This window comes from Euwallacea similis, chromosome 10 (assembly GCF_039881205.1).
Source record: "Euwallacea similis isolate ESF13 chromosome 10, ESF131.1, whole genome shotgun sequence".
Classification (NCBI taxonomy): Eukaryota; Metazoa; Arthropoda; class Insecta; order Coleoptera; family Curculionidae; genus Euwallacea; species Euwallacea similis.
Window position 1 is genome coordinate 2947614 of NC_089618.1, and position 24092 is coordinate 2971705.

The 24092-nt window shown below is 41.6% G+C and overlaps 1 protein-coding gene and 1 pseudogene across 2 annotated transcripts; both read right to left on the minus strand.

Moving 5' to 3' along the window:
* Positions 1–1715: 1715 nt before the first annotated feature.
* Positions 1716–13167, minus strand: Ddr (discoidin domain-containing receptor 2). 2 transcript variants are annotated; one of them, XM_066394274.1, is made up of 17 exons: positions 12884–13167; positions 9419–9524; positions 9088–9194; positions 8808–8932; positions 8299–8446; positions 7408–7584; positions 6985–7124; positions 6631–6932; positions 6392–6578; positions 5929–6022; positions 5179–5257; positions 4956–5126; positions 4667–4843; positions 4524–4616; positions 2726–2855; positions 2527–2676; positions 1716–2475 (listed from the first exon to the last, which is right to left on the minus strand). In XM_066394274.1, the coding sequence occupies exons 1-17, from the start codon at positions 12969–12971 to the stop codon at positions 2317–2319; spliced, it is 2433 nt and encodes an 810-aa protein (XP_066250371.1). In that variant the 5' UTR covers positions 12972–13167; the 3' UTR covers positions 1716–2316. The 2 variants fall into 2 exon arrangements, with proteins under 2 accessions (XP_066250371.1, XP_066250370.1); XM_066394273.1 differs by having other exon boundaries at positions 9419–9527; positions 12884–13166.
* A 5586-nt stretch (positions 13168–18753) lies between these two features.
* Positions 18754–21177, minus strand: LOC136411607 (facilitated trehalose transporter Tret1-like; annotated as a pseudogene).
* Between the last annotated feature and the right edge of the window lie 2915 nt (positions 21178–24092).

Genomic DNA, 24092 nt, shown 5'->3' on the forward strand with positions numbered 1-24092 from the left:
TTCTAACGATCACCCTTTATATTTAGCAGCGATATCTGCCTTCCATTTTCCTTGGGCTTCAGACGAATAAAGGCAAAAACAAACCAACTTCCGGGCAAGTTAGACGACAGTAATCCGGGAAACGCTAGACCGTTTTATATTCGGCCTTAATTCTGAAGCATTAAGGCTGCTTACCGTGCGGGATTATATCATTATGTTTGCCAAATCCCGCCGTATTCATATTTTAAATTTGGGCGAATTTACTTCGACGGCCAAATCCCCCGGGGATTTGCCGAATTATCCCCCCCTTATTATTAAGGACATATTAAAATATTACCACCGTTTTAAAATGTTATAACGACGGCGCGAATATTAAAAAGTTGGTGTATTTATGGAGGGCTGTCGCAGGCGGATTAAAAAAGTGAACCTTCCAGAATGTTCTTGAATGTTTTTGAACATAAATTGTGCCTCATATTTTTAATTGAGTTAACCGCCTCTGACTTAGATGTAGTGGCGGACTTGACCCCTATGAGATTCCGAACATTTTAAGGCCCATTCTTTCGTAGTAAACAATTAATTTTGGAATAACTCTCAATAAATGTGAGTGGAACGAAAAAATCACAGAAGCACTAAGTTCGCCATTTTGTGAATATTCGTTACTTAAACATATTTGAGGTTACTACCGGAAATTCATCATTTTATGAAGATTTTGTATTTTATCTATTACCATGGAGCATGTTGGAGTTCTGCACATTACGCCCCTGGCAAATTTTATAAAAACGATGTACATATTAAGTCTGATTACTGCCTTCAAATAACTCAGGGAACACCTCTGTTCGTACAAAAATAACTATTTAAAGACTGCTAATTTATTTCCTGGTGGTTTTCAAATAAATCCCCTAATATCAGACTCTATAAAGCTAATTTCAGAAGAATAGAACATTAACCAGTTAGGTGCATTAGAGTCTCCAAGGACAGTTAAAAACTTTCTAAATGTCTTAGCATTTCAAATCTAATTGCGGTCCGGGTCTGATTGAAGATTTTGATCATTTATTTACTAGTAATTTCCATCCAATCCCCAAGTTTTGCAAAATGAATTTCAAACTTTCGAAACATAGAACATTTACATGCAGATAGAGCCTCTAAAGGTAGTAAAAAAATCTTTAAACTTAGGTTACTGAAACCGGTTTTGGGTCCGTTTGAGAATTTTCTATAAAGTGAATTTCAGAGGAACAAAACGTTCAATATTTGGGAGGAAATAGAGCCTACAAACACAATTAGAATCTTCCTAAAGTATTAGGATTTCGAATTTAATTATGGCCTAGGTCTGATTGAATATATTGATAATTTATTAGTTATCTTCATCCCAACCTCCAGCCGTGCAAAGTGAATATTTTTTTATTAAAATCGATTTCTTTAAATTAATTTAAAGCATTCATGTGCATTTAAAGTCTCAAAAGTGCTTTGCTTGCAAGACTTCCAATAAAGCCCTTTAAGGTCAGGAAGCATGCATTGCGTGACCAGAGTTGACAATCTGGAAGCATATTCCATGGGTTTTTCATCCCCTGGAGCATACATTTTCCAACAGAGTAACCAACCGCATCAGGGCGCATCAGATATGGGAGTTGTCACCAGCAGAGTCTTCAATCGCTCAAACGCTGCCTGCTGGATGGGACCCCATTTCCATTTTTAAGTTTAACGAAGAAATGGGTAAGGGAAATGAACAAAAACACTAATCACTTATTGGATGTTTATTTGCATTGGTCCGAATCGTCTAAAGGTCACTATCCAACTACAATAGCGCTGATGGTTAACGTTAACAACTGCATCGAAGCCCATTTTAATGGTAAAAACGCGTCTCATTTTAAGGGAAGAAAGGGCAAAATTTCTATACAAATATTATGGCTTTGACTCTACGGCACTATGATATGAATGAATTCCTTTTCTGAACTGTTCACTACTATAAAACAAACGATTCTCATACAATTCAAGCGTATAAAAAGTATGTACAGTAAAAAGGCTAAAACTCCCCGTTGACTGAAATCAAATTTACGTAATCGATATGGCCGTGCCACAATGGAAACTTTCGCATGGAGAGCGGATAAAACGCAACATTAAATAATCATTACAAGCCTCGCGGCTCTCCAACAAAATGGCTCCCTCTATAACTAGCTCATAACTCTGTTATTGTTCTTTCTTTTCGAACACACTAATGGAGTATCTCCGAACAAAAAGGCACCAAGTCCTTCACTTCGCCCCTCCGAGCATTCTCAACATATCACTGACGAGTTTATAATTATTGTCGTAGCAGTTCAGAAGCCTCAGTTGAAGCCTCTGTCAGTGCGCCTCCTCAGTAGGCTTGAAACCCAAGTTCTTGCGCTGCAAAAACAAGTGAATTTCCCTGAATGCGGGCCTGTCCGACTCGTTTCGGTTCCAACATTCCACCATCAGGTCGTAGATCTCTTTGGGGCAGTTGTGGGGCACATTCAAAAACTCCTTGTGTTGAGCTTTTGAGTGGGAATTCACACTGAGATTAAAGAGACTTACATGCTCTCCATCATTCTGATAGAAATGAGCCAGGTTCTCCAACACCTTATCATCGGACAAGCATTCAAAGGGCTGCTCTCTGGCAAAAGTCAGGATCTCCCACATCAGCACTGCGAAGGACCACACGTCGCTTTTACTAGTGAAATTGCCCTGAAACGCAGATTTAAAGCACCGGGCCGTGAGAGTTGCTGGAACGTACCAAAAGAGCGCTCTCCCATGCCATCCACCTCAAGGGCACCCCCTCTAGGCAGTAGTCTTGCGAGTACACCTCTCTGTGTCGGCCTAAATCCGATATTTTCACTTCGTAGTTCTTTCCGACCAGGCAGTTCCTGTGAAAATCCCACGGCTTTATTATGCAAATGGCCGTCGAAGTTCATTAATAAACTTCGCAGGGAGTTAGGGCATCGACGTGTCAGTTAATCTCAGATGTGGCCAGTCGATTGCCCTTTGCCGCTGTTGTTTGATTAGATGCGTCATTGTTGCCAAAGCACGACAATGCGCCATGCAGAGTGGCGTTAACCGTGAAATATAGTCGGGTTTTGCCTCAAAGTTGCGAAATTTGACAGCTGAAGGGCTTAATTTGGCACTCAGGTGGCTCAATTCGAATTTTTGGAAAAAAAACAGCCTAAAAAAATTTTTTAAATTCGATTTATTGGTTTCAATTTTGCTAACTCCGCTCCTGGTTCCTCATATAGGGTGAGAAATGAGGAACCACACATACTTCTACCATGAAACAAGATTAGTAAGAGGAATATCGAATGAGTATTAAAAAGTTGCTCGTATTTTTTATTGTGATTATACAGGGAGTTTTACACGCTTTGTCGGAAAATGGTTTTTGCTATAAGTTTGTGATGCCAACTTGCTTTTTTTCCACTTTCTGGTGGAAAAGTACACTGTTGTGTAGGAGTAAAACCATGTATTCAGAGTTTAAAAATCCAGGACCGTCTTCAAAAAAATTAGTAAATTTTTTCCAGACCAAAAAAATCACCATGCATACGAAAAATGCGCATAGTGCTTTTTCGAAAATCCATATACCGGGTGATTTTTTTTGGTCTGGAAAAACCTACTAAATTTTTTGAACTCTGAACACATGATTTTACTCATACACAACAGTGCATTCTTTGACCTGAAAATGAAAAAAAAAACAAACTGGCATTACAAAGTTATAACGAAAACTATTTTTCGACAAAGTGTGTAACACTCCCTGTACAATAACAATAAAAAATGCGAGCAACTTTTTAACGCTCATTCGATATTTCTCTTAATAATCTTATTCCATGGAAGAAGTATGTAGCACAGTTCCTCATGATTCATCCTGTATAAAATAAATTTTCAGTTTTTTGGCCGAGCGCTTCTGGAGGAAAATTCGGTGAAGCATGTATGTTTTTTCTCCACTTTGCAAATTTCGAAGGCCGGTATTTCGGGAACACATGGAGCAAATGCCTTAAAAAAATGTCTGAAATTAATCGTTTCGATATCGAGACTACTCCGGTGCATTCTCCATTTCAGCCTCTGGTTCTCTTAACGAACGAGAACCATTGAAGCCAGTTTTTAACTTGATTTAAGGGTTTTTATAATACAACTTGTGGTGTCATATTTTCAATAACCAAGCTAGATTTTCACTAGATTTTCAGCAATTTAAGGCAACTTTGCCTCAGCCTTATGGGCCAGCAAATTAGGAACTCCCGAATTTTACAACTCAGTTTCAAAATTTAATTAGATTACTAACAACGGGCTATTAAATCGAGTGATTTGCCCCGGAAAATCTCGGCAAACTAATTAAAGTTCATGGAAATAATGGGCTGACGTACGTAGATTGAATTACACGGAGTTCTAATTGAGCCCACGCTCCTTCTGGCACTTATCGAGGCCTCAATTCTCTAGACGTCTCGACGTCCAACGTACGCTCCCCGGAAATAATTACCCCTTTTCATTTAGGTGTAATATACACTCGTTTACGCAGCTGGATAACTCAATTTAAGAAAGTTTCTGCTCACCTGGCTGCCAGGTCTTTGTGCACGAATCCGCGGAGCTCCAAGTGCTCCATGCCAGAAGCAATTTGGGTGGCCATGTAAATCAGACATCCATAGCTGTAACATTACACAGTCCTCATTTGAGCGGACAAAATGCAGGAATTTACCTCAATATGCTGGCATTAATGGCAGTTGCGGATTCTGCTACGTGATCCTGCAAAAACTGGCACAAGTCCCCGAATTGTGCGTATTCCCTTAGAGCGAAGAAAGGGGGCTGTTGCAGGGAGGCTCCGAGCAGGAGGGCCACATTGGGGTGTTGCAGACGGGATATTGAGCCAATTTCTCTGTGCACAGTTGGAAAGCGGCCATAAGCAGTTAAATTTTATCATGCAGGAGTGAAATTTTAGGGTAATGTTCCTATATCGACTAGAGTCTCTTTTAGCTTATAGAGCTTACCCCCTAAATTCGTTCAAACGCTCCTGATCCTCCAGGCTATAGAGCACACAGAGCCCCAAATCGTTCAAGTGGCACAAATGCAGCTCCCCAAACTGCCCTTTTCCGATTTTTTCGATCACCCGCAATTTTTCACTCGAGACTTCCTTAATCGGACACTTGTCCTCCTGCGGACTTCAGGGAAAAATTAACCCTGAACGTGTTGATTATCTTGGAGGCAAGTTACCTGAACGAGGGAGAGAGATAGTTTCTTGGGGGTGGAGGCACCGGGGGTGGTTCGGGCAGGTAGCTCTCGGGCACCAAATCTGCAGCGAAAAACTAACTAATCAGAGGCCTTAAATTCGGATTAGCCTCCACCACGAAAGAGGGCATTAGGTCCGCGCAAACAAGAAATTAATTATCCCCCGGGTGCATATATCATCCGGTTAACTTAGCTGTTAGTTAATTTAAAGATTAAACTTATGCGTCCCGCTTTATTCCGCTTTATGTGGCGGATTTGGCCTGGTTTATAAAACTGTTTAATTGCTTTGTTAACGTTTGGAATGGCGGCAGCCTCGGGATGCCAAAATGCTCAGGGGTTGGCGTGCTCTTGTGGGGAAAGAGAGTTATTACCCTACAAGTTGTTTATGAGGGCCCTCGGTAAATTTTAATTTAACCAGAGAAATCTGAGAGATTCGACTCGAGAGGGAGAGCAAAGAAAAGCTTTGAGATGTGACTGGTGGCAGCGTTATGAGGAAATCCGGAGGATTTCCTAACTTTAGAAGAAGCCTGTGAAGAGACGTAAAGCTTGAAGTGAAATTTTTCCAGACAAAATTCTTCTTTCGAATGAAGAGGAACCTAGAAGATGCAGCCTGGAATAAACCATCTGCTGGTTAGAGTAAACTGCCGATCGAATAACCCTCCCTAAAAAACTGTTTTCCAACCTCTTCCTTCAAAGTGATTTATCTTTAAGTCTACAGGTTGAAAGGGAACTTACCCTCATAATTAGAAAATATGGACGAGCTGTGTTGGCTGTACATCAAGACATCGCCCTTCTCGCAAACGGCCTTTCTTTCATCCCCGATGGTCTCCTGCAAAGAAAACACAACCCCTAAGCGCACAAAGGCAAACATTAGCCCGTTTAAATACGCTCATTTTTGCCGACGAACATAAGGGAGGCTTAGCTAATCTCCCCCATTTTAAACCCCGACACTTAACTATACAGAAATTGACCGCAAAACGCAAATTTTCGCGGTGAGGGCTTCTTAACGCATCCAAAGATACGACTATTAAGGCAATAGACGATTTAACCTGGCCATTTCGCTATCTAAATAGTCCCGGGGACCTGTGACTACGCTTCCGCAGCCGGAAATTAACACGTTCAACTCCGGGGAGGCGATAAGGTCGAAATACGTGTATTGTTGTATTTAAAAAGGGCATATTTCAAGGCCTGAACTCACCTTTTCGCTCCCTGCAAGAATCTTGTTCCTGCGGGATTTGAAAACTATGAGCGTAATCGCAGCCACAAGGACCAGGATTACCACCGTGAGAATGCCTATGATGATTCCTATGTAGCCGTTGGGGTGAGGAGGCTGATCTTGCTGATGGGAGGTTGAGGAAGAGGACTCTTCGATGTAGATCAAGTTCCTTAGTTGGTCTTCAGATCAGCGAGGGTAAAAGGTGATGGAGAGTCACATACCTGGCAGGTTCTCTTTTGTCCTCGTCTCTCTGCAAAGGAAATTCAGGAGAAGCCTCCAAATCCAGGTCTTCGCTGAAGTTCTTCCTGACCAAGGACGAATCAAAGGAAACTTCGCTCAGTAAAATCCATTTGCTGGCGAAGTAGAGCTGCAGCTTCAGGAACTTCCCGATTCTCTGGTGCAGCTTGATGGTGACATTTCTGGAGTGCTCCATCACCAAGTCGGGCATGTAGGAAAAGTGCACAGGTTCAGGGCTGAACTTGAGGGCGTTGAGACTGAAGAAAGCTCTGGCATGAGAGAACACCTGTAAATTCCCTTTTATGGTTTTTGAGGATTTCTTAGGAACTAGGGAATACCTGCACGTCTTTGGTGAACATGTTGTTGGTGTACAAATGAGCGGCAGAGAAGTTGCGCACCGCATCAAACTGGAAGAGCAGTTCGAGGGGCATCCCCGCCCATCCCACTGAGTCGTTCCGCCAGCCGATCCACTCGTAACCTGTTCCGTTACATAACCGGATTAATATAAACATCTGGATATGGGGCGAAACACCGGTTGCAATTTTCACGATTTGCATATATATTGCTTTTCAGAAAAGTGGAGTGTTCCGCCTCAAGTCTTCCGGGGCGCGCTTGACCGACCGAAGAGCAGGAAAATAAAATCTAATCTCGCATTTGAATGCTGCGGAAAGTCGTAAAAAATCCGTACCCTCGGACTAATAAAGTTATAGTACGAGAGCAATGCCATAATATAATAAAAAGCCCTATTCGTCTGTACAGACCTTTGCCTAAGCCCTTCAAGTCCAGCTTGAAATTGTCATTTCCGAGCGTCCCGTCGGTTAGCTGCCCTAAGCCCTGCGAAAGGTGGCCGTTCTCTTCGGAGCCGTCGTAAGATTTGTCGGTAAGGTCCAGATCTCCTCTTTTCACCCCTTGAGGCATGCTGTAAGCCTGCAAGCCATCTAGAAAAAAACGGGATTTTTGCCGAAAATTCTGTGTCAGAAAGGATCAACATATCGGGCCTTTAGGGCCACGGCAAAAGCCTCCAAGGACGTGCGTGAGAATACTTAAAAGTTGCAAAATTTCTCCAGAAATTTACCGAGAATAGGAGAGGTTGGTCTAACTAGTACGAGCCTGTGGAGTACCTACCCGCTCTCCCTTAAGCCTTAACGGAATTCTGCTAGTTAAACCGACAAAGGGCCGACCTTGAATCCCCCTTTCAACAAACAGTAACAAATTTCCCGTTTTCTTCCAAACTCAAACGCATACGGGCCTCATCTTTCCCGCATTAACCAAACCCACACCGAAATTGCTCAAGGTTTCAAGAGCCCAGAACTACAGCAAAGATATAAGTCATAAGCGCAGCCCTTATGATATAAATTAGAAGCCCTTCAGCATCAACCCTTCTATTTACATATACGAATGAAGAGATAACACATAATATTATGGTAATAAACGCAGACAGGGCCAAGGGCGATACGGTGCAGAGAGATTTATGGACGACCAAAGGGCATAATGTGTAAACGGACTTTAAATCAATAGGGCTCAAATTAATTTGCTGCCTGAAATCGAGATCAATTAACTGCCGTTTTAACACTTGTTTGTGTAATGAAATTGGCCCTATTTAAGGGCCCACTTAAGGGCACTTTTCAAGTAATAATTAGCTGAATCTTGACCTTTCCAAAAGCATCCGGTGAGCTCCACTCTCATACAGACGGTGCGCACGTGGTCACTGTAGGGCAGGATCCGAATTTTGGAGCAAATGGGCGGTGGGTCCAGGGTCTGCTCCACAATGGTGGAGGTGTCCGCGTTACCCGACAGCAGCTGAAACAATTCAAATTCTAAGTTTCGCTGCAGCTGCGAAATGCATCATTGTAAGGGATATTCCGAAACTGGCATTTTTATCTGGTGTCATCGGAGATCTGTGGCATATAACGCGTTCGTCGTGCGGCCATCCATCACAGCTATCTTTCCGGAACGCTGTATGTAGGTCAGTATCCGCAATAAAAGTGGAAATGGGACGGATATTCGTCAGCTGTGCCAGGCTGGATTTGCGCCCTTTTTCAGCCGCCGCTCCATTAAATATGCATTTCTGGGCAGGGGTGGTTTTTCGGTGATTGGGAGTTTATTAGAACTGAGGGCTCGATAATTAAGTTTGGATAAATTGATTTGACTGGTCACTCACCTCTTTGCCAGTGCGATCCTTCCATCTGACCCATTTCCCGACACCGGACCTCCAGTACTCGATCATGTATTGTTCGGCGTATTCCTGCCCTTGCCCGTTGCCATAGCGGCCCTGGGTTTTGACTCCTGCAAGAAAATAATTGTCTTGCAAATTTCTCCAGAATTACTGACACGCCAATGGATCATGGCAAAAAAAGTAGTCTACAAAAAGACAGAGGCGCGGAGAAACTCATTTTCCAATGCGTTAAAACACGAACAAAAATCGATTGCCCAAAACTGACCTGTCAGTACGTGCAGCTGTCCCATGTTGATTTCCAGAAACTCCCTGGAATTCCTGGAGACCATGTGGCGCGGACACCAAGCGCCACCCTGTTTGTTGTTCCTCAATCTACATATAGAAATATTTTCAATCAGTCTATACAAACCGAATTGAAGCGAAAAAGCAAACAATCGCTGTTTTCTTAATTCGTCGCGACGCCAAGGAAAATTGAAAGAAAATTCCGGATTGGAAATCGCTATTGGAGCGTGTGTTTTCCTCCTCTGCCTCCCCGACTCCCTGGCTCCCTAGGGAGGGACTTTCCCTCAATAAGAAAAATTAAAGAGAAAGTTTACCTGCCGTGATGAGGGCCGACGCTGCCAGAGTCATAGCTGGTGCTGGCGGAAAGGGCCGAGTCCTGGATCTTGCCGGATTCGAGGCCCAAGGGCCCGAAACAGGCGTCTTCTGGAAAAAATTTAAATGTCAAGCCTGGCGCGACTGCAATCAGTTTGAAACACAAGACAACGTCCCCTTGGGGCCCGTCTTAAGGGCTAAAGAATGTTTACCTATTGAGATGATCGATACCGTCTGGAGGGTTGTTAAAGTTGTACTTGGCAAATTTTCGAATGGCGTGTTTGAGGCTAATAAGCACCGGAATGAGGATCAATAAAAAATTTTGAGCGCAATATCGATGGAGCTCTCAGAGCAACTAAATAGAGCAAACAACCTAGTTCCCCGTGGATCATGCTGTAAAAGGAGCTCTACTAAATGCTTTCGACTGAAATTTAAGGGCGTAATGGGGACTTTAAAACTATGGCAATGTTTTCATAAAGTTCTCCATATTGCCGTTGCTTTCAAGTGTCGTTTTTCAGGTGGGAAAATTTGTCTGTGAGCTTATAAGGCAATATTTCCCTTGGCCCTTTCCTTCGGCGGGTGCATTAAGGGATCACGCAAAGTGTAGGAGGCACGCACAGACGTAACGAGTTGGGGATTTCGGGGGAGGGGACATAATAATATATCTTTGAATATACACTGTACTCTTTATTTCCCCCTCCCCCCGGTTTGTTTTCAAAGCGTACACAGAAATAACGACCCACACATCCACTTTCCGTCTAATTCAGGGGCAAAAAAGGAGCAGCCTTTGAGCTCGACACGTAATTTACACCAACCGGGGGCCAATCTAAAGGACAAAAGCCCCTCTTATGGGGTTACTTGGCTCTGCTGACATCATTATCCCTAACTACTCGACCTTCCTTGTATGATCCGGTCGCAAAAGTAACTTGAGTCTGTTTTCAGCGCGTGTTTTGAGGTTTTTGAGTGCCCAGATTATGAGAAAAAATCTTTATAAAAGCGACCCTATGTTGTAGGTTTTATAGTTAGATTTTTTATTGTTGAAAGAGGAACATCAAATACCTCTCACACAAAAATACTCAGCCTTATGGAGAAATTTTGACAAAATGGCGGACACAATTTGCAAGAGTACCCACCAGCGTCTCTGATGGAATTTCAAGTCTGGTATTGGCAGATAGTTATACTAGGCGTACTGTTTAAGAGTTCATCTTGGATTGACCCCTGTCCAGACTGTTGAAAGGCGAGCTGAAAGACATCAAGGCCCAGCTTTCCTGACAGACGACCCCGTATACCAACGCCTGAAGATACTGCGACTTGAATCTTTAGCAAACACATTTCCAATATGCAGGAATCGGCAATAGAGCTGGAACAAAGGGCCCCGATAAGTCACACATTCATCTCTCCTCAATCCCGCTCTAATTCCCGGATACTAATTGCGCAGCATCGCTGCACCACGTCTCCTGAAGGAATGCCCGAAATTAATTTAATAACGTCTCTCCCGAATCTCGGGATGTTGTTGTATTATGGCATTTAGAAGCTGCAACAGAACTCTAATCCCGAAGTGACAGCAGGGCTCTATTCGCAGACAGGGTTTCGCAATAATGCCGAATTGTTAGTTGGCTTTCGACTTGGCACAAAGGAATTATTAGTCGAAGGTGTATTATGGCCAATTTGTTCGTATTATGACAGACTCTGACGTAGTTCGTTTGCTTTAGTGCCGAGGGCCTTATTGAAATGCCAAGGTGAAATAGTGTTATAGTCTCTTTTTGGCAGGAGAGAAATCTTTGCCTGCCCTCGGATAGTCTGCATTCAATTTCGGTCTAACGCCATTTCGCCCTGAGATATTCTATCAATTCGAAAACCATCGAAAACCGGAGTTAAATAATTCAGCGCGAAAACAACGATCAGCTCCCTGGAAATTCCTGTACGTCTCGCAGGCAATTTCCAGGAATGCTGTTTTATTCAGGCTCGGTTTCGGTTACCTACCTAGGTAAATTCTCACCTTTCCACCGCCTCTGGACGAACTCATATTTTATAGAGCAAACAAACGCAACTTGGAATCGAAATCAACCCTCTGCTGCCATCGTCAACAACCCCTGAAGGGAATAAATATTTTTATGCCGGCGGTACAAAGACGGCCCTATAAAACCGACCACTTTATTGCATATTGAAGGCTCAGCAAACTCCTGCAAAGGCACCTTTTGCAGCAGCAGCGAGACTGGAATATAGGCCTGAAGTTGCACTTTATTATTGCACAAGACGGACATAATATGAGTCAATATTTGAGGCAGTGTTGTAAATGCTGGTTTATGATTGCGGCTCTGGAGGGCCCGGAAAAGGGAAGTGTTTTATTGGGAATTTCCGGGATTAGTGTCAGGAAACAATTGGTGCACTCAGAGAGAGAGAAACAAGAAAATCTTTCTCTACAGAGTGTCCGAGAAAAGGTACTAGATCGGCCAAATTGAGGCAAAGTTCTGCAATTTGGAGTTCAAGAGGGCGCCACTTTCGAATTTGAAAAATTTCAATGAATTTCAGGTAATCGAAACAAATCCAACGTTTCGGTTTTTGGCAGCCATCACCAACTTCGCTTTTTCTTATGAGCGCCATCCTCAACTTTCATATTTTTCAATTCATTTTATTATTTAATTATATTTATTACTTCTTATTACAAATCCATTTATGTATCATACTTATGAATTACGCAACGCCTTGGACTCTAATTACTTTTTTTTACTTTTATGAAAGAACCATAGGAGTCTTTGGATAAATTCCTATAGCTGGACATCCTATCTTGAACACATAGTACACCAAAACGTTCGTAGTGAATAGAACATTTACGAAACGTATTAATAGGATGATCTACTGCAAAAAGTCAAGTTTTCGTAGCTCAAACAAAATAATGTTCAATAAAACAAGCGTTCTGCGCCAATAAATAACGGAAAAGTGGTTAGGAACAAGTCTAAATCTCAAAAATATATCCGGCGTTCTATTACAAAATACTGAGTTTTAGACGCACAAAAAGAAAAATGTCTTCGTCTATCTTCATCATCTAAAGTTAAGCGAGACGTAACGTTGACGTTGAGTGCATTGCTTTATATATCAACCAGTCAAAAATTACTCTTTAAACAGGAAAAAGCGCATATTTTTATTAAGTTCCTCCACCATTTTAGCAAGATAAATTACTTGAATTTACTACGAACAAATCTTGACATTTTTGGCGGTTCCCTCGGTTTGCGACCCCATGCCAGTACTGCAGCGCATTCACTGCAACCGTTAATTGCATCTGCAAACCGAGGGCATCAAACAATCTAACTCAAAGTCGCATTAATTAGAGACAAGTTATCGAATTACGTTGCACAGAGTTTAATTATTGATGTTTGCGATGCCGACTGGTTTGTTTGACTGTAATAACCGCGACCAGTTAACTATCCAGATTCCAGAGTAACGATTAATCAACAAAATTTACGTACCGAGTTCCAGTGCGGGTACCTGGTAGAGGAGGCAGAGAAAGAGTACCGGGAGGAGAGGGGCACTCGGACGGCGTCCGCGCGTTGTCATGACGATGGCGTCGTTACGAGGACGCCGATGTGACGCTCATGTTGACGTCTCTCACGCGCCGCTCGCGTCACACTGAACTCGTTTCCCTTCGCAAGGACCTTCTGGATTGTGGACAGGGTGTACGTGCGCAACAGGCAATTGCGAAATTAGGGCAAATTGCGTTTTGTTTGCCGAAACAAGATTGGGATAAAAGGGCGAATTTAAGGGTTTGAGTACCGTCGCGAAAGGCGAGAATTGGTTTCGGAAAAATTCGTGCTGCATTCAAAGAAAGTAGCGATGTGTGGAGTGGTCTAAATTCGAGCCTGACCACTGAAGCCGCGTGTGGCATAGTTGCGGAATTGTTTACTAAAGAAAGTCGCGATAGATCCAGAAATATCCGACCGAAACGAGCGATAGAACAATTCCTGAGAACGTGAACAAATGTGCGCTCTTTCAGATAAGAAACTCTATGTTGATGCGCAGATGATGCGTCATAAGTTATAGATGCGCTAATGCCGACTCATAAATCTTGATGTGGACAAAATGGACATTGTTCATTTAAAAATCGGTAGAAGCTGAAATTAAACAATTGCGACTATGAGAATGTGGACGAAAGTACGCTCAAATAAGAAATATTACGTTGTTGGGCGAACAGCGTTCCACGAGCTACAGCAATGCTAACTGAAGAGATCTACAGAGTTAACGATGGAAATAACCCGATTTATAGGTTTATGTGCAGGGTACTTGAAAAAGTTTTTAAGGTGAAACGAAAATTTTAATTTTGAGTTTTCTCGGCATAAACTTTTTATTGCGGCATCAAGGCAACATCGCCTCAAAACCACCCCAAAATTCAATTTAGCATAATTACAAGCAGAGTATTGTGTACGTAACTCCCCCTGCGGACAGTCATTTACACACCTCGTAGTTAAATTACTTTTAGTGATTAGTCCCAGGGGTAATTTGCGGCATTCGAATTACACTTTTTTCCGGAAATGTCTCTGCGTTATTCGGCTCTCGAGGATCTGTTTTAAACGGCAGATTGGCAGAGCTGTTTGTGGGCCAACCTGCTTAAAATACTGCTCGAGTAAAAGTTACATGAAAGTCTACTTAGAGAAGCATTTAGAGGTGTCGTAAAGTTGGGAATATAATAATTTTCCGGTTACAATAAACGCGAGAAATTCAATCGTATCGATTCCGAAACAGACGCAAAAGGAAATATTAAATATAAAGCATTTTGCAGTCCCTTTCAGCAGTTTTAAGCGAGATTAAATTCCTCAATCGCTTCAGTTATAACATCTGCTCAAAGCTAGAAACGCAGTTTTAGTCTCTAAACTGTTGGACTTTCCTCAGTCAATTGGGCATTTTGTCGGAAACGAGCTTATCATGAAAAACGCCCTTCGTGTTATCCTTGTGCGAGGACACAAAACGACTGGATTATTAGGGCAGTCGTTTCCTTTATGTTATTAGAGGGATCGAGGCCCTTTGTTACCGAGATTTTTCGCAATTTTTTGCGCAAATTGAAAATCTGCCGACACGGGTGCTACAAGGGCGCTACACGCAAATTCCATAACGCTCAGACAATACAGACTGAGGGCCAACCTATTATCTATTCAAACATTTAGAGAGAGCAGGAAATTTTCGGCGAAATCCGGGGAGCTATAACTTATAGTTCCACCCCTGCGCTCACCATTTATGAGGTATTATAAAGTGAATAGTTTCGCAGCGTGTTTAGTTTGTGTTACATTGTTCAGGGACTAATAAGTGTCTTGGAGAATGTCGGAAAATATTGATACTTCGAGGCGAGGCCTGACACTCGGCCCGCAAAGCAGGGAACTGGAATTTCCAGGGAAAAATGCGTCTGGCATTCAGTTCACGTCCGTGTTTATTGAGTGCCGGCAAAATCTAATATAGGTATCGTGACAATGGGAAAGGGTGACGTGGCGTACGCGGACGCCCATTCCGAATAACTTTTTCACGTGCCGTTGCCCTTTTTTATTTTCCCCTCTGCTTCCGGACGCAACCCCCTGTTTGCCAAAATATAAGCTGGATGTAAATAAAGGCAGCCGCCTTAAACACTTCGCAAACACGGACTGCTTGGCGAGGACGAACGTTACAAGGTGGTCCAAATTCAGGCCATGACAGATGCGTGTGCTATTTGCAATAAAATTTCCGACGCCCGTCGCAGCCTTCGGTGGCGGCAACGTTGCCACATTGGGAAGAAAAGCAGGCATGAACGCCGGAATTGGGAAGGGAGTTAACGGTGAAATTTTTCAAATAAGAACACGTTATAGGCATACGCGAAATTTAAACATTTTCAGTCATCCGAACCATCGAAATCACTATAATCACTGCTTCCATCAAATTGCCGAAAATATACCATCACTCAGAAAGCTTGCAACAAATCATAAAGTCGTGACGGCAACGTCGTAAATTAAGATGTGGTATCGCCAACCTGACAATAATAAAATTCAAGCTTGACCAATTTACAAGTTTAATTGGACTAATTACTTGCTGTATTTGTGTTAGTTATAAAGTAAGATGGAAAACTTCGTAGCATTTTTATTAGCAGGCCAAATTTCAACATTTTTAGCCTAAATTTTATCCTGTCACGTTTGCAGCATCGTGCATTGCATTCTGGGTAATTAGTGACGTGCATTAGGAATTTTATTGCGAACAGCGTACAACGGTTTTCTCAATCCCAGTGGTTCATTCACGCATATCCGACAAATCTAAAGATTTTCAAAAATTCATTTGCCCAAATCCCCAAATTTGGTTCTGAAAATTTTTCATCCTTCAGGCCACGACGGAAAAACACAGAACATAAGTTTTTCCAGGTTGGTGAAGGTTTTCAAGTCCAAAACGAAATTACCGCCTGGAAGGTTTCGATTTCGATTCAACTTTAGGAATTTTAAACCAACGATTCAACTTCCAGGATAATTTTCCGTGATTTTCGGCCAGAATTCTTGGCCCTTCAGACCACGAGTTAAGACCACACATTTTGAAATTCTACCTTTAACTTGATACTTTTGAGGGAATACTGACGTTTTTGCTCCAAGTTGAATCCGTAAAATTAGGTTTTCCACCGGGAATTTTTAGCGTTGTAGAACACAAAAGTACGCCTCAAAATTTGTAATTCCACCTCAAAAATGGTACATTTTTTGACATTTTGCACCCACATCTCAATCCTAAAATTGTGTTTGCATTGGGTTTCAAATTCTGCTGCAAATTTCAGAAATTCAAACCTCTTGTGCCCCAAATTGGAATCACAGAAAGCTCAATTTAGCTCAATTTACAGTTAAATTCAAGAGATGTAGGTCTTGTATTTAACCGTATTCAGCTCTTGGTGAAATATGAACGGGATTTGGCTCAAGCCCTTTCACGATGAGACCCTCTACTGGGATTTACATTTTTTCGCAGCCTTCAAATACATCACTCTTGAATTTTCTTTCTTTGAACTCTGTTTCCTTGTAATAAAATTTAACTGGCTCCGATGAGGAATTCGATACATTTTGTGAACATGAATTCGGAAAAGCTTACTTTAATTGGGGCTCTCTAGATGAAGCTGCAGTTCCTCAAATCGTTATAATTTTATGGATAACCTTCACCATTGTGTCAAGGATCTATTTAGACATTCCAAAATTTAGTTTTTAACAAAGCGTTAAACAGCTTTTTAACCAGGTCTCATTAGTCTTTATGAGCCATAACCACAAAGCAGAAAATCGTAATGTTTCATCACAAAATCTATTTCTCTCACACCTATTAACTCTAATACGAGTATTACAAATTCAGATATTTAGTCAGTAATATGTGTATTCCTCCATGGTCGTTTCGTTTTAGACGACAAACTCGAATTTAACGCGATTTGTGAAAGAGCAAATTTCCGGCCCTCAAAGCGAAAATTTAATAAACAATCAGCGAATCCCAGGCAACCGGGTTTATCTATTCGAAAATAGTGCGAGGGCTTTTATTTGTGCAGCAAATATCCTCGTTATATATTCAGCTGAACTCGAATAATGCTGGGTAACAGCAGCAGCAGCAGCAGCGAAAAGTGAAATATGCACAAAGCGTTTCTTTTCTTTACCCACCGTTCATGCAACACAAAGCACTTTTGCTCCCGTGTAAACCTGATAAGTGCTTTTTTATTGATTGCGTCCGAGTTTAAAAATCAATGCGAAATGGGTCATGTTGGGCCCCATCACCGAAAGCGAAGCTCCTTAGTTCACCCGCGAAAAAAAAAGGAAACAGCCAGGGACAAGACAATGGACCAATAATGGGACCGCGACGGGGGCGAAGCATCCGAAAAGAAAGACACCAGGTGTTTATAAAATGCTTACCGGAGAAATAAATTAGAGGCATCTCCAAGCAGGGAGAAACACCATTGAAGAGGTTTCTTTTTCAGTACTTTTACTAAAAATTTTCCCATAAAGGGCGGCATAGGCAACGATAAGAAGTACTGAAGGAAAGTGATAAATCAGCAGGCAAGAGTGTAAGATGAATGGGCTAAATTAAGGAAACATCTTGTCGCAATAAAATTAGAATAAAGACCGGTTACAGGGTACAGCCCGCCATACACAATTGGCTCCGGCGAGCTTAACAAAGGCCTTATTGTTTTAAATTCGCTGGCCCCAAAATTAAATTCACCCGAACGCAAGGAGAACGAGCCCTAGCGCTCGTCAAAATTTCATTTATGAAATAATAAAATTTCCACTTTTGCCTAATGGAAAACGACCGGGGACGGGATTTCCTCTCGTGCAGGCGGACTCTGTCTCCTCTGTTTACGTTGAAACAGGTAAACGTAAAAAACGCCCTTAACGAGCCCCCTTTATCTCCCCTTTAAAAGTGATGCATACGCATCTGGAGCTATCATAAAACTGCACATTTGCAGACAAAACGTCCCTCATTATATATTCAGGGAGCTATTGTCGCGTTGTGTAGTTGCGAGTGAGCATCTCTTGTGCAGCTCGTTAGAAAGAGTGACGTGATACCTGCACAACGATGCCTCTTTCTTTTAATGCTGAGACGGGCACTCGTAGCTAATTGAACCTCCTCCTTTTGCGGTAGTTTGATATGTTAATGGAATGACACAGTTTTGCTTCAACGGACCTTGAGCCAGGGGCGTGCTAACATAACTTGCTGAAATATGACGCACAATTTGTTAACTGTGAGATCGCTGCCGTTGAGATGTCAATATCTCAATTCTCACATAGGCCAAAGGAAGGGGATGTGTGTTTCGTAGCAGCAGATTTTTCATAATATTTGGCAACGTCGCTTATATACATTCACTATTTTTCTTGATTCGCCAATCACGCCCGCCCAATAGGCAACGCATTTCTGTCAATATCAGACATCGTGTCATTCAAACAAATGCTATGCGCAACGCTGCCGTGTTTCTGACACGAACGCCTTAAATAACATTAATGTATCTCGACAGGCAGTGTGGAGAGTCTTGACAGAACATAAATATCGCATGTTAAAACTCACATCACCCAAATATAAAATATTTCCCGGTAGAGCCGTTTCTAACAATGAAGACATACGATGGCCGATACGCCCACCAGAGCTTTCTCCATTTGATTATTATTTATGTGTACCAACCGACTTTAATGGGCTGCGAGGGAAGATCATCACAATTTTGGGAATCAAAATAAGAAGAAGGAACGTTTTATGTTCCTGAGAAAATCAAACGGAGGTCGATTGATCTCGAAATGTATAGGATTCAAACACCTATAACTAAAACAGTCAAGAATAGACAAGATTTTTACTAACAAAACCCCTAAACATCCCATAATCATACATTATTTAATCAGTCTCTCTTTCCTTCCAACATCTTCTGAATGTCCTCTAAAGTCCTGCCCTTAGTCTCTGGCACGTACACACAATACATCAGAAGACACACTAAACTCAGAACCCCGAAAGTGAACACTTGACAGGCCATGTTCATCATCTCCGCCGCAAAGTGGTAAAACTTAGTCATAAATATGGCCAAAATTGCGTAGTAAATTGTAACAAAACACAGAGCTGTGGATTTGATCTTGTGGTGAAACACCTCAGACATGACCAGCAGGGGCACATTACGCACCCCTAAGGCGAAACAAGATACATTCAAGAACAGACTCAGCATTAATAGATAGAAATGTGAGGAGAAGTGCTTTTTGAGTAGGAGAAAGGCTTTAAATATGAACAGAGTGATGGTAGTGCCTGCGTGGCAGAAAATGAACATCGGTTTACGACCGAAAATGTCTACTACAAGGGAGCTAATCAAGGACAAAAGGGTTTGTAGGGAGAAATAGGTGATTGTGGCACTGCTTGAAGATAAGTAAGATTCGTTGTCTTGGAAGATGGTTTTGCAGTAGAAAATTATCGCTGTAGATCCAGAGAGATGCTGCGCAGACCAAAAGCTATTAGCAAGACCCTTCTGTTCGCAGAAACTCGGAACAAATCCAAAAACTTCTCTTTGGCCTCAGGGATTGAATGCTGCAAACACAGTCTAAACGTAAAGAAATTCGTCAATTTTATTGTGGCCTAGCCAGACAATTTCACTTCAAAAACTCTTTTTTCCCCTCCTCACTCCCTCTCAAAGTTATAAAGCTGTTTTGCGCCTTCTCTTTGCGGTCCTTAGAGAGCAGTAGCACTGGACTTTCAGGCATTACCGCAAAAACGCAAAGCATCACTAGAGGGACAGAGCAGGCCACTAGGACTGAAACGTCAATTAGGAAGTATATGTCCATCACTACAGAAACCGCGTAGGGGGAAAAGAGGAGGCCTTGGATTTGAGGCTCCGAAATCTCCTCCAGATACATGGGGACTGTAACTAAGCTTAGACCATCACCAACACCCCCTAAATTTCTCGTTGAAAATTGCGGAAATGTTCAAACAATTTCATACCTAGAAGCCAGGCTGCAAACATGAGTGAATCATTCCTGGCTAAAGCTATTATGAGCTAACTAAAGAACAAAGGGAAAGCGGTGACTGAAATTATCCTTTTCTGGCCGAAAATGTCCCCAAAAGACTGGACGAAAGGGGTCCGCATACTATAGCTGGAAAAATGGCAACTGCCAGCCAGGAGGCCTTTTCGCCGGATATATGGAAATAGTACGAACCATTGGTGAGGATTGGAAGAACCGAGGAGGGCCAGCCAAAGTGAATTTCGGAGCTCAGAATCCGCATGGAGCCTCAGAGGCAAAAAGATCTAATATTGGATCAAATATTGGAAATAGTAAGGGGTAAAATTACCTACCAGTGATTGCAGCCAAATATTGGAAAATCTTTCTAAAGGTTTTGAGGAAGTTGAATATTTTTTCTCATTTGCAATAAATGAACCAACGCTGACTCGGTATGGAAACAATACTGAATTGCATAAGCTAATTGCTATTAAGCAGTAATGAGCGACTAATAGGCACCAATAGTACCGCCCAGTAATAACATTTTTCAATTTGTCACTGGGTAGGAATGCCTGAAGAACAAGAAGATAACTCAACATCGAAATATGTACTTATACCCTGCAGAAGCGCCTCTAGTTTTTGAGATATCAATTGACCTATTTTTTCCCATAAATCTCAGACCGAAAAGACTCGCAACAAGCAGTAGCGTTGCATTTCAAAATTCAATTTAAAAATCGTAATAAAATTGGTAATTTGGTACGTATTTCCGCGATTATCGGATCTCCTGCCATTACCGAGGAGCCCATTGTTAGGAAGATCAGGCCGAATACAAAAGCGCCCCATGAGGATGTTTCTCTCGCGATTGTTTCACAACTTTTCTTATAGTTTGAATTATTGTTTAGGCATAGCAGGAATCTTTTCGAATGGAGCAAACGTAGTAAAATATTCTGTAAATTACCTGTAAATACAGAGAATCCATAAAACACACAAACCACTTCTCATGGGATACAAAAGTATCGCCTGAGAACTGAGTTTCTCTTGCACGCTTTTATAATATTTTTCGCTAAAGTTCAGCTATCGCTGGCACCAATTGCACCGAAATTAACGCAGTTAAATATTCTACAGGGTGTTTCAAGCGCAAAGGGCCATAAGTTGAGGGTAGATAGACTATCTAAAATGTAGCTAAATGCAGCCAGATTCAGGGGCTCTAACACGATTTTCTCTTCGAGATATAGGGGAACACGGGGTAGTATGAACCGGCAGGAAGTACGGGCCGGTCGATCTTTCAACGGTTCTCCGGTAGGTACCAGCACCAAACAGGGTCCCGTCTTTACCGACAAGATCATTCTGTAATGTGCAGAGAGATTGTTTACTTCAGTGCGTCGTATTTGGTGTAAATAAGTTTTTTTTTGTTTATGCACCTACAAATTGTTGCTTCGAATACTTTTTACCATCATCCTGAGTCGTTGCAGGTAAGAATATACTTATGAAACCAGAGCCATTGTTTAGTTTATACCATTAATGTAAGACACTCATAGGTTCATTACATTTGTTCCAATCCGTTTCACTTGCCGGCATGTTTTCATATCAACGTGGATCGGATAGTATGGGCCATACACTAATTTGTCTTTTTTTATATTTTTAGGATATCAGGTGAAAAAATAAAAAGAAACCGGAAGGTGAAGGTAGAGGAGAGTGGTCAGAGGATGATGTGAAAAATGGCGTAGCAATTGTACTCAAGATAACGTAGATGTCGAATGTATGGTTTTTGGAGAAAATCATGAAAAAAAACTGGATGGGTGTAAAAACTTGAAGGCTGGGCACATGAGCTCTATGCGAACATTGACGAGTAACTTTTTCTATTGTGTAACCTCTGTAAACTAAATAGATAATAGGGTAAACGAACTATTATACAATATGGAATTATACTATTAAAAACTATAAAAAAATTAGTAAAATATATTTTTTTAATATAAAAACCTAATCATTTTAATTAGACTCATACTACTCCTAGATATTTGAGTAAATTTCGTCGAAAACCCGGATTTTTGTATCTAAACCTACTATTTGTCCACTTGCTACCACTCAAAATACAATAGGACTGCATTTTTGAAATCCACATTAAATTTCCTATAAGATAGTTTTTACTGGTAAATATGCCTATTCGAACCCATCGTGACCGCCTAAAAAATGGGAAAATCTCAAACTCTATATTTCTTGGTACTGCTCAATGGTAATTCGCGCAATGGATTTCCCAGCTACCTCTTTGGGGAATTTCATTAAAGGTGCGCTATTTAATATACTTTCGAAGGGTATGTCCACTTTTAAGATTTTAAAATATTTTGATCAGAAATACCACACCAAAAAAGTTAAAAACGACAAGCTTAAAAGTGGGCGTACTCTTCAAAAGTACCGTGCAGCCCTCAGTTGTCCCCCCCCCCCTCCTTTTTTACCAATTTTTATTTTTCAAAAATTCAAAAGCAGTATTAAATAGAAAACAAAGCACCATTTCTAACGATAAAAGATAGAATTTTTTGTCCTATTTAATGCTGATTTTGAATTTTTTAAAACAAATAATTTGTTAAAAAAGGGGGGAGGGGAACAACTGAGGGCCACACAGCATATTAAATCCCAGCAAAGAGGTAACTGGGAAATTCATTGCGGGAACTATCATTGAGCAGTACTCCTATTTTTCCCATTTTTTAGGCGGCTGCCATGCGTTCAAAAAGGCACATTTACCAACAAAACTATCCTATCTTATAGGAAATTTAATGGGGATTTTAAAAATGGGGTCGTATTTGTGATTTGAACCGTAGCAAGTGGAGAAATAGCAGGTTTAGATACAAAAACCCGGGTTTTCGACGAAATTAACTCAAATGCCTATATCTCGAAGAAGGGTCTGGCTAGGGCCCTCATTCCGGCGGCGTTTAACTACATTTTAGATGCTCTATCCACCCTCAATCTATGGTCCTTTCTTTCTGAAACACCCTGTATAAATTACCTCTCATTGTAGGCTGTAATTCATTCAATCCCTGTTTTGCTCACGTTGAGCGATGAGCACGTTATCCATTCCAACGTAATCAACGTAGCCAAATATTTTGTAATTTACCTCCGAATGAAACTCATAATAGATTTAGCCCCTGTTTTCTCATGTTGAGAGATGGCCACGTTTCCCCAGCAGATTTGCATTACTCTCTCATGCAAAAATCATTGTTTAAGTTTGAAAATTGTAGCGCTCACCCAGAAGTGCAATGAATGTGAAGTAATAAAAGTACATAATGAAAATTTGCAAGCAAATCTGCTTTGTGGTCATTCCACTGGTCATCGATTATTTCAGATTTCGCGGACGATCAGCAATCACCGCATTCCACATCGCTTATGAGGAGGTTTTTTATAAACGAATTTTTGGCCCGTTGTGGCGTTCTCAGCTGAGAATGTGACTTGTCCCTACATGAGGCCCTATGCACCAATGCAACCGTGCTTGGTGCCTTACTGGACTAGGAGGATCAGAAATAGAATTGTCCTAAGGATAGGGCAATAAAGCTGTGAAACTTTGGCAATTTGATAAAACCGACATCGTCTTTTTGTTGATCGAATTTCCGGGTTATGCCAAACCAAGCCAACGCTCATAACGTTTATTGGGGGATCGTTAGGGAGGGACGTTCCATGGCTAGGAGTCCAACTTTATTTCGCAGCTCCCGAAAACGAGGACCCGGAATGGTGTTGTAAACAAGTCTGCTTCTTGTTTGACTATGGACAATTACGTAAAACAGATCGATCTGGTCTCTACTCGTTATCGCATAGAACGAAATTGGTGTCTGCATGTTTTGTGCGTTTATACCTCTTATGGGGTGACCCCCCCCCCCCCCCCCCCCCGCATTAATACCTTCACGTACGTTCATACAATCCTTTTCCTTTAAAATCTTACTAAAAGAAAACAAATTTTAACACCTATTTGATGAACTTATAATTTACATTGATTAGCAGATGTTAACATACCTAATGCTAATATGCTTAAAAGCGCTTACTCGCGCAACTGGAGCGAGCGTTTCATCGTAATCTGATAGGTATGTGTGACTGAAACCACGCGATGCTAAACGGGCTTTGTAAATTTCCCATTTCATCAGTTTTTATCACAAACGCCCATTTGCAGTAGAATTTTTTTAAATTTTTTGGCCTTAAACGCCGACCAAAGCGGATCAGAACGCCGGGGGCTTTCCGACTGGCCCAGGACAGCTGGGAATCCAGGTTACACAAAGTC

Coding starts and splice junctions, on each gene's coding strand:
- Ddr (XM_066394273.1), bottom strand. CDS start 12,971: ATGACAACGCGCGGACGCCGTCCGAGTGCCCCTCTCCTCCCGGTACTC. Junction 8,447..8,807: donor AGGATCGCACTGGCAAAGAG/GTGAGTGACCAG, acceptor GAATTGTTTCAG/CTGCTGTCGGGTAACGCGGA. Junction 7,585..8,298: donor CACCGGATGCTTTTGGAAAG/GTCAAGATTCAG, acceptor GTTTTTTTCTAG/ATGGCTTGCAGGCTTACAGC.